Source organism: Rhinatrema bivittatum, chromosome 8 (genome assembly GCF_901001135.1).
Source record: "Rhinatrema bivittatum chromosome 8, aRhiBiv1.1, whole genome shotgun sequence".
Lineage (NCBI taxonomy): Eukaryota > Metazoa > Chordata > Amphibia > Gymnophiona > Rhinatrematidae > Rhinatrema > Rhinatrema bivittatum.
Genome location: NC_042622.1, coordinates 240,499,940 through 240,510,778, shown reverse-complemented (window position 1 = coordinate 240,510,778; position 10,839 = coordinate 240,499,940). Strand labels below are relative to the sequence as shown.

The following is a 10,839-nucleotide window of genomic DNA, read 5'->3' as shown; positions in this document are numbered from 1 at the left end:
TCTCTCTTGCAGGCTAAGGCTGCTTTATAGGGAGGCATTGAGATAGGCTTGTGTACAGAGTCTGGCATTGCACCTCCTCCATAGGCTGGTTTAAAGTGGAGGACAACCCTTTACAGCACAGTGTGTGCTGCTGATGCTTTCTGATAGATACAGTAAAGGTGAAGGCCAATACTAGGAAAATAAGATAATCTTAAACCCAGAATAAACACTGATATACTTTGGGCAGGAGTGTGCTTTCTTGTAAGGGCACATTAACTATAGTATGGGTGTATGGGTGGTGGGTGTGTATAGATATTTGTGCGGACCTTTACATGAACAAGGTTAATAGTAGTATTGGCCATGCCTTTCACTATATAAGAATATCATCCTGTTCACATTTGATTTTGCAAGTAAGAGACATGGCCAGTAATGCAAGTGCTGCACAGCACTGCACGTTCTTTATTTTAAAATTAAAAATAAATTCCATCCTCCCCAGCCCACAGAGGAATAGAACAACTGTTCGTGAATATCATCCAAAGATTAGAGCTCGGGAGTGAGGAGATGGGAGTATCAACCAGTCAAGAAATTTGGTTAGTTAGGTGCGTAGTTAAATGGCTCTCTCTCAGTGGATTTGTAACTCCCTCTGTATAAGTGTAGATGTGATTAAGTGGGTAAGTGTGCCTGCTTTTTCATGTAGAAGTATGTTTGTGCATACTGAAATGGAGTACCCCCCACAGCGCACAGGAAAACAAGTATACAACATGTTCTGACGTATAACTTGCATCTCAGCAGCTTCAACATGGATGCTTTTTGCATGATGCGTTTGTTTTGCTGATGGTGATTGGCGCACACACAGATCCTCCTACCACATGTGTGCACAGAAGGGATTCAAGCTCCCTCAAGCTCCTGCTGCACTCTTGGATTTCACAGCTCCTCCGCTGAGACACTGTTCAGCCACACCCAGCCCCCCCATGTTTATTCCATTGTCCCTTCATTGCGTGCTGAGCCTCTTCAGATATGGAATCCAAAGCGGCTGGAGAATTGGATTGGTTAGCCCAAGGATCAAGAGCATGAAGGACTGGCTAGCCATCATATAAGTTGCCAGGTTTTATCAATGGTCTGAATGTGCTCCTTAGCTTTCAGGCGTAAGGAAGCAATGCTAGAGCATCTCTGGTCCAGGTCTTCCAGGGGGTACTTGTCCACAAAAGTAGTGGTGGTGGTGCACTGGTAAGGGGTGCTGGCCATGGGCTGCATAGCCTGAGACATTGGAGGCAGAGTGTTGAGGAATGAATGGCCAGTGTAGGTAGGCTGCAAAATTTGAGCAGGTCCCATGAAACCTGGAATGCTATGGACTGTGGTCGCCCCAGAGATGGGGGATGTTAGCCAAGGATCCAGCGGTCCAATGCTGGTTGGCACTGGGGGCCTGTTAAAGGAGAGCATGGGGGTATCATGTAGTTTCATGGAACTGGCTTCCAGTTTCTCCTGTCTCCTCCACTTGGCTCTTCTGTTCTGGAACCATACCTGGGATGAAATATATTCAGATATGATTAAAGGTTTCTATAAGCAGCCAAAAAATCACAAGGAATTATTTTGTTAATATGGGATGATAGACTATTCATGGTTATAGGCCATGTGGAATCAGCAAAGTTAATGTTACATGATTTTCACTTGCAAATTCATTAAGTTCCCAAAGTCTCTTTTTCCCTGTAAGTTTGTCTTGATTAGATTGTAAACTCTACTGAGAAGGAGCTGCCTCTTATGTGTTTTTCTGCAGCGCTGCATAGTACATCAGGTCATGCTATAGAAGTGATAAGTGGTAGCAGAGTATTTAGCTCCTGAAAGCTAGTCATGAAATGTATTAAGTTGGTTCAATAAAAAGGGATCACCTTCTATTAATTTTTTCAGGTACCGACATTTATTTCCAGGCATGCAAATGAACTGACAGGACAACTACCCTACCCAACCGACGCAATTACGGAGCGCAGCGTCTCCATACGGAACCGAGTAACTCGTAGACATCTGTTGACCCTTTTCAAGTCAAGTATGGGCCGGAAAGTTCCCTCTTTTTTGGGCACCATGAAGTAAATGGAATACCGACCTCTTCGAAGCTCCGCTGACAGAACCGGAACAATGGCGCTGAGATCGAGAAGACACTGTAGAGTCTCCTTTACTGCCCGGCGTTTTGTTGCAAGACCGTAAAGGGAGACCAGAAATCACTGGTGGGGTCGGCATGCAAAATCTAATGCGTAACCATGTCTTATCACCGTTAGGACTCACTGATCTGATGTGATTTTGGCCCACTCCTCATAAAAAAGAGACAATCTATCTCCCACCACTGGAACCGAGGAATGGACCGGCCGCACATCATTGGGAGGGCTTACCACTCAACACAGTCTGACTGGAACCAGGTCTCCCGAATCGTCTGCCTCGAAAGGATTGAGAATACGCTTGCTGCTTGCTGGCATTGTGTCGAAAGGACGAAACTGACCCCCTGGAAGTCCGAGGCCTCCGAGCTCCTCGAAATCGAGACCTGGAAGTAAAGGACCCTCTCGACTTTGGTCTATCTTCTGGCAACTGATGCACCTTATTCTCGCCTAAGGACTGAATCAGATCCTCCAGTTCTTTCCCGAACAGTAGTTTGCCCTTAAATGGCAAAGATCCCAGCTGCGATTTTGAGGAAACAACTGCTGCCCAGTTGCAAAGCCACAATAAACACCTCACCAACACTGCCGACACCTTGGATCTGGCCAATGTGCGAAGTAAATCATAAAAGGCATCTGCACTGTAGGCAAATCACAGACTCAAGTCGCCCTACCTGGAGTGCTTCCTCTTGTGAAAGTGACTTGTTGGCTAGCAGCTGTTGTACCCAGCGAAGACCTGCGCGCAAGGAGAAATTACTGCACATTGCCGCACGGATCCCCAACGTGGATACCTTGAAGATCTTCTTGAGCTGAACCTCCAGCTTGCGATCCTGCAAGTCCTTAAGTGCCGTCCCCCCTGTAACTGGGATGGTAGTCTTCTTTTTTTTTTTTAATTTTTTATTTATGCCAATAATTTTTTACATACAGACAGCAATTACAGCTTGCCATTTAAACATAGGTGAAGGCAAAACAGAGGAAAATTACCACTTGAGAATTTAAGTTTAAGCTAATAAATCTTAGAAGCAAACAATTTAAAGTATTTTGGTTAATTAAACCTATTTTCTCCTTAAATAAGAACATTCCCTGTTATAAAGAAATTAAAGAACCAAGATAGCATTCTCTTGAGCAATTACAAGTAATAACTTTTAGGAAACTTATGGTATTTCTACTACAGTGCCGAGATTAGGAACCTGAGCAGGTAATCTAGCATCAAGAAATTTTATGGTAGTCTTCTTTGTGACCGCAGCCACCGCTGTGTCCACTTTAGGAACTCTTAACAGTTCCAAGGCCTCCTCCGGCAGTGGGTAAAGCTTGTCCATTGCCTTTGCGACTTTAAGACCCAAATCCGGGGTGTCCCATTTCTTGAAGAGTAAATCCGTTGCCGAAAAGTGGAAAGGGAAAGCCGACGGTGGACCCCTCAGGCCTAACCTAGACTCTTCTTGGGGCAGCTGGATAACTAATTCTCCAAGGATAGCCGGAATCAGTGGAACCAGTTCCTGTCCCCTAAAAAGACGGATAACCTTCGAGTCGCCGCCATCCGCCCCATGGGATCCCGCAGGCCTCCCTGCAGGTGTTCGGCATCCCCCTCCAGGACCCTCGGGGGCTGGGCAGGCAAATCTTGGTCGTCCTAGTCATCCGTGTCGGAAGAGGTATCCGGATCCACCACCGGAGTCCGTGAGCTAAAAGGATGCTGTCCCCCTGAGGGACCTGGGTCCTGGTCGGACTTTGCTCACTTCTGGGGCCCGGGCAGGGAGTCATTTTATTTATTTATTTAATACCGACATTTGATCTGAGATATCACATTGGTTTACATTCAGGTACTATGGGGTACATTTTAAAAGAGAGCGCGCGCGCGTACTTTTGTTTATGCATCAGGCGCGAACAAAAGTACGCTGGATTTTATAAGATACGCACGTAGCCGCGCGTATCTTATAAAATCCGGGGTCGGCGCATGGAAGGGGGTGCACATTTGTGCAACTTGCGTGCGCCGAGCCCTGCACGTGCTGCCCGTTCCCTCCGAGGCTGCTCCGAAATCAGAGCAGCCTCGGAGGGAACTTTCCTTCCAGTCCCCCGCACCTTCCCCTCCCTAACCCACCCTCCCGGCCCTATCTAACCCTTCCCCCTACCTTTATCAGAAAAGTTACTACTGCTTCTGGGCAGTAGTAATTTATGCGTGCCGGCGCAGCAGGCCCCGACACAGGCCATTGTGTCAGGGCACTCGGCCATGCTCCCGGACTGCCCACACGCCCCCGAACACGCCCTCGATCCAAAACCGCACCCCCCTGGCCATGCCCCCGACTGCCCCTTTTTGCAAGCCCCGGACTTACGCACGTACCCCTTTTAAAATCCAGCCCTGTAAGTATTTCCCTATCCCCAGAGGGCTCACAATCTAAGTTTGTAGCTGAGGCAATGGAGGGTAAAGTGACTTGCCCAAGGTCACAAGGAGCGACAGCAGGACTCAAACCCTGGTCTCCTGGTTTGTAGCCCACTGCTCTAACCACTAGGCTATTCCTCCTCCTCACATGACTGTGAGGCCTCTTTTTTCCCCGCCTTCCGGGCCTTAAAGGCATTATTCATAAGCAAAATGAAGTCGGATGAGAAATAAGAATCAGAGGACATATCATCCCCATCAACATCAGGGTCCACATCAATAGGCAAGCCAGGTCCCGCAGGTTTGTCCCCCTCAGGGATCTTGCGCTGCGGTGACAAGTGTGGTGGAAGGTCCTCCTCCCCGAGTGCCGTCTGTGCCGCGGAAGCCGCTGGTGCAAGCGGAGCCAAGATGGCGCCCGTTCCCGCACTTCGCGAGAATGGACCAGAGGCCGGGGTCTGCAGCTCCCCAAGGTGCCGGTCACTGTTTGGACCCGAAGAAAGACCCTACCATGGGTCGTGGAGGCTCCCTCTCCCCCTGGAAGGCAATTCGTGCGGCGTCACAGGCTCTACACGCAGGCCTGCGCGGCATGCTGCAACTAAACAAACAATCCTTATTCCTACAGGAAATGGCAAAATGGAGTGCAAACAACCCCCAACACAATCGGAGAGAAGGGAGAGTCGAGCCCTGAAGTTAAAACAACTTAAAAAAATTGTTTTTTTTAAAATACCTGACCAATAGCCTCCAGGTCCTGGATCAAACTGGAGGGGGGGGGGGGTTTGAGCCGGGCTCCCCGGTATCACCCCCCGTGACCTCCACAAGCTGGCAATCTGGGTTGTCCACCCAGTACCTCAGCTGCCTATCAAACCAGGGGGGATAGTCCCCTCAGGACCTCACAACCCCCTGGGAGGCGAAGACTGTGACCTGCAGGCGAACTCTGTGATCCCTAGCACTCCAGTGCTCTAGACAGATATGGTGTTATCTCTTTTTTTTTTTATTATCTAACTACCCTGTCTCAAAATACAAATTAGGCCTTAGCACAGACTGTAGGTTTTGCACTTCCTCCACCTGCTGGAGACAGAAGAATACTGCCAGACTGTAGGTAGCACCAGCCTATATGAGGCGGAGCTTTTGTTTGGTAAACTTCTGTCTCCATCTGCTAGAGGGGGGGCAAAACCCAGGAGTCTGAACTGATCCGGGTACGTACAGGGAAAAGCTTTTATACGGGGATTGTTAATATCAAGGGCCACATTTGTCAAGAAGCACAATATACGAGACGCTAAGGGAAACTATTTTAAACTTAACTAGAACGCATCAATGCACAGGCTCCAGGAAGGCCTTGCTCCAACTGTCCAAAGCCAGGGAAGACCTTTTACATCTAGAGTCCACTAAAATGGCACACATGATGCACTTAGCAAAACAGGAATACTTTGAGGGGGGGGGGGGGGGTAACAAGGCAGGTAAAAACTTGGCCAACAAATTAAAGAAGCTCCAATATCAAAACGCCATAGCCAAAATTAAGAATGAACGGGATTTGATTCTCACAAACAATACGGATATTCGTAATAGATTCCTTAATTTTTACTCTGTACTTTATGGGGCCAACCAGACTATCACTCAGGAGACGGTAGACAGTTACCTTGCCTCGGTCTCCATGCCGAGCTTAACGGAGGAATTTAAGATTGAGCTAGATGCTGAGATATCCACAGTAGAAATCCTGCATACAATCAAATCACTTAAGCAGGGGAAGTCGCCTGGGCCCCGATGGCCTCATTGCAAAATTCTATAAACAATTTGGTCCCTATTTAGTCACACCCCTACAAAAAGTATACAACCCCTTATGGATGGGGGGCTCCCTTGGACCTAATGCCAATTTGGTGGGCATAACAGTGTTGCTTAAACCAGGACGTGACCCGACATCATGTGGCTCCTACCGCCCTCTCGCTCTGATCAATATCAATCTTAAAATTTTGGCTAAAATCCTAGCGAGGTGAGTAAATAAATACCTTACAACACTGATCCACCAAGACCAAGCGGGGTTCATTCCAGGGAGGTTAGCGGGAGATAACATCCGCAAACTTATAAACCTCATGTGGTTGGCCCATGAATACCAAAAGGAGTCTGTATTTTTATCTATTGCTGCCAAAAAGGCCTTAGACATGGTGCATTGGCCCTTCCTGTTTGGGATATTGAGGAAAATGGGTTTTGGACCATATTTTTGCAGATGGCTAACTAGGTTATATGAGCAACCCAGAGCCTATCTAAAAATTAATGGGGGTTATTCAGACTGCTTCAGCATTGGTAGGGATACCAGACAAGGTTGTCCCCTGTCCCCCATACTGTTTGCCCTCTTTTTGGAACCCTTGGCTATCAATATAAGGTGAATTCGACAGCTAGAAGGCTTTAATGTTCGCAATGAATCGTTTAAATTATCACTATTTGCCGATGACATCATGTTTACAGTTACGAGGCCCTATGAATCACTACTTGGGATAGAGCAGGAGTTATGCCTTTTTAGTGAAGCTTCTGGATTCAAAGTAAACGGAGAAATCGGAAATTCTCAATATTACATGCTCACAGAATAAGGTGCACAGGTTGCGACACACACATCCCTTCCATTGGGCTACCCACAAACTTAAATATTTGGGAATATATCTGTCTGAACACCCCAAAGACTTATTTAGCCTGAACTATTCCCCATTAACACATAGAGCCTCTTTTGGATTTGGACAACTGGTGCAACTTACCGATATCTTGGCTGGGTTGCATAGCCACTATAAAAATGAAACTCTTGCCCCGGTTGCTATACCTATTTCAATCCCTTCCCATATCCATTCCGAACAAGACACAAAAAAATTGGCAGAAGAGGAACTTCAGTTTTATCTGGAAACGACGCAGGTGCATTCTTTATCAAAATAAATCGGAAGGCGGGCTTGGAGTCCCTAACTGCCTCTGGTATTATGTGGCTGCTCAGATGAGACCTCTAGTAACATGGCATAATACACAAGAAATTAAACATTGGGCCCACATCGAGCAGTCATGTATGCCTGAAATGCCTCTAGACGCCATCCCTTGGCAACTGAGGAAAACATGGAAGGCAAGCCCTTATATGCTCCCGACTACCAGGCACACCATGCAGGTATGGGATATTCTTTCAGATGCTGCAAGGACTAGGGCGCACACCATGAAACTAGCTAGTAGCGGATTAATATAAATTGGAGAAAATATATTTTCACTCAATGCACAGTCAAGCTATGGAATTCTTGCTGGAGGATGTGGTCGAGGCAAATAGCATAGCTGAGTTTAAAAGGATTTGCACAAGTTTCTGAAATAAAAGTCCATAAATAATTATTAGCCAGGTGGCCTTGGAAAAAGCCACCCCTTATCCTTGGAGTGGGCAATATGAAATACATCTCTTTGGGATCTGCTAGGTACTTCCTACAGATCTAGATTGGCCACTCGAGAGAGAGGATGCTGGGCTCGATGGTCCCTCGATCCAGCATGACACTTCTTTGGATTAAGAACATAACATCATAACTCTCCCAGTCGTGAGCTGGAAATATACCAATCCCTGATACGTTAGATGTTATTTTTAAATAGATGTAAACCGTTTTGACTGGTCTTTGGCCAGAAGGCGGTATATAAAAATTTTAAATATATAAACCCAAATCAAGGAGGGCATCTTGATACATGGAGGTGAAGAAAGTTTTAGTTCTCACCTGCACCCTGACTTCTGGTAGATTAACCTTCATGGCAAGTTCCTCCCGACTGTAGACATCCGGGTAATGGGACTTCTCGAAGGCCCTCTCCAACTCATGAAGCTGGTATGTGGTGAAGGTGGTGCGGTTTCTCCGGTGCTTCTTCTTGGGCTGTTCTTCCTCAACCGTGTCAGTGGTGAGGCTCTCGGTGCCCACACACTTCTTCAGCACGTCCAGTTCTCCTTCACATTTACTCAAAAACATGGTGGAGTCTGAGCAAAGGAGAAGAAATGAACAGCTCATAGGCCAGTCCCAACCTAGATCTGTAGAAATCACCTTTCCATAGAGATGTAGCACAAATATATTCTCTCACGACAATACACAGGCACCTTCCTAGTTAAAGCATGTTAACATTAGTTTGAGTCTCTGCAGAACCAGCCTAGCTGCAGGAAACCAAGTTGTCATCTTCCCTTTGAAATGCAGCATTAGCTTGGAGGATGTTAACTGCTACATGCCTGCATCATTTCGAATCTGAGCGCAATGACAGGACAGGGATGTGATCCCAAGCAGGCACCAATTTCCATTTTGCTGTTTTGCACATGCCAAGTGTTTTGCTTACCGTCAAACAATATTTAGAGCAATTCAGCTGGGGTATAAATGAAATAATCAAAGTTCCCCTTTATCATATTCATTGATTCTTAGGAGATATTAAATGTCGAAAGAGTTTGCAAACGCCTCCCATTAACTCACTCCCAGCATGAAGAATCTGCGCAGAATGGCGGTGGGAAGGAGCGAAAGAGGCGCTGCTCCATCCACCCTTTGCAAGCCATCAAAAGCTAAGCATTAATACAGCCAAAATAGCTGAAGAATTAGTTTATGAAGGGAGACTTTTCTAATTAAATCGAATAAAAGGGTGACCATAATAATAGATGCACGGCTTTTCTTTTTGGCAAAAAAAAAAAAAAGCTGTGTTGTAAAAAAAAAATAATAATAATAATAAGACAAGAAAAAAAAAAGAGAAGAAACGAGACCTGAGAAGAAGACAAAAGGCAAACAGATTTTGGGCAGCATGCTAGGACGGCAGCTTTCAGATGAGCATGGAGTGAGGCTGACCAGACTCTCTGGCTCAGAGGACACTGCGTAGCCATGGGCAGACGTAGGGTTTAAGCAAGCCAGTGGCCTTTTTTCGTGTGTAGTTGGGGCCAGTGCCCTCTCTCAGCCTGGTGCCTGGCAGCCCAGTTCAGCTTTTTTATTCACCGCTTGCATCTGAGGATTAGCAAATATTTTTTAATCTTCAGAAGTCTCCAGGAACATTTAAACACCCCCCCAAAATACCTAATCTTGGGAGCTTTCGGCCAGTAAAATGTGATCAGCTTGTCTGTCTACATCACCATTATGAAATCTCCATGGCTCGGAGAAAGATTTTTATTGTCATTATTTATGCTGCCTTTTCAAATGATTTGTGTTTCATTTCTAAGAGAAATGAAAGAAAAGGAAAAAAAAACCCCCCAATAAAAATTAATCCCTGTAAAAGAAAGGAAAACCTGCACACCTGGAAACCATAGACAGAAAGCTCCTCAGACCCAAACTATCCAAAAATATAAATGCATCAAGCCAGGACATTTTTGAAAGGATTTGCACACCCTTTTTAAAAGAAAAATATTCATTTTTTAAGAGAGATGGAAATATTTTCATTTGATTAATTATTGCATGTTTCATGTTGCTGTCTCTTACTACATATTACATACGTCACAGAATCCAATCCATTTTGTTTGGAGAACTGCTACCAAGTCTGGAGGAAATTACAGAACTAGATTAAATATTCAGATATGCCCAGGGCTTAGTCTTACAGGTTTCAAAGAGCATTGTGGAAATTCTCTACAAGAGATAATTGGAGAGGGAAAAGGGGGGGGGGGGGGGGCTTAGATGATTATCACATTAGAAGCGTCACCAGTCTCTAGAATTTCGTTATTTTGATTATTGGTTCTTAGAAAAAGCTTTGTCTTTCTACTAAAAAAAAATAAAATTCTGATTTTCTTCTTATAGACCAAGAATAAGCAAACTGCAATTCCAAAAAAAGAAATTTCCAGCCACATCCTGTTTCTTATGAGACCGATAGGATTACAAAAGCAAGCAAAAAAGGGCTGGACAGCACAGAAGCAAAGGTGGTTTTAGCGTGGGGAGGCAATAAAAACCCAAACAGACAAAACCAAAACTAAACCCCTTTGACCACAGTTTAGACTGACGGCTGGCTTGAAACGTGGGCTAATTCAACCCCTTTTTGTGTCTGTTACCATGTGTCCAATATAAGCTCACAGATGTTTCTGCTACTGGGAAATATGGGCCCTTCAATTGTGGCCTCCAAAAGTCAGCCGATAGGAAGGGCTTCCTGGCCCCTTAGAAGTGTTCATATGTAGCATGATCTAACCTTAACAAAACCCCTTGAAGACAGACACTAGCTGGCACATTTTCTTTGCACTGCAAATCTGCGACTTGATTCTGGAGCCTTGCACCAGTAATTCAGTATAAGCGGATGCAGAGACTAAGGGAAATCTTTTCCCAACGCGACACGGAAGACACCTGCCATTGTATTTTATGCCCCTGTGGTGGAACGTAATCCCGGGATACAGCTGTTAGTTTTACAAGCTGCAGC

General features: G+C 45.6%; 1 protein-coding gene across 1 annotated transcript; it reads right to left on the bottom strand.

Moving 5' to 3' along the window:
• Positions 1–1,068: 1,068 nt before the first annotated feature.
• Positions 1,069–8,450, bottom strand: RAX2 (retina and anterior neural fold homeobox 2). Its single transcript, XM_029614031.1, has 2 exons — positions 8,208–8,450; positions 1,069–1,500 (listed from the first exon to the last, which is right to left on the bottom strand). Exons 1-2 carry the CDS (start codon positions 8,448–8,450, stop codon positions 1,069–1,071), a joined length of 675 nt encoding a protein of 224 aa, XP_029469891.1.
• Positions 8,451–10,839: the final 2,389 nt, after the last annotated feature.

Excerpts from the sequence above, each read along its gene's own strand:
- RAX2 (XM_029614031.1), bottom strand. The coding sequence starts at position 8,450 with ATGTTTTTGAGTAAATGTGAAGGAGAACTGGACGTGCTGAAGAAGTGT. Across the intron at positions 1,501-8,207 it reads TACCAGAAGTCAGGGTGCAG|GTATGGTTCCAGAACAGAAG; the intron begins GTGAGAACTAAA and ends ATTTCATCCCAG.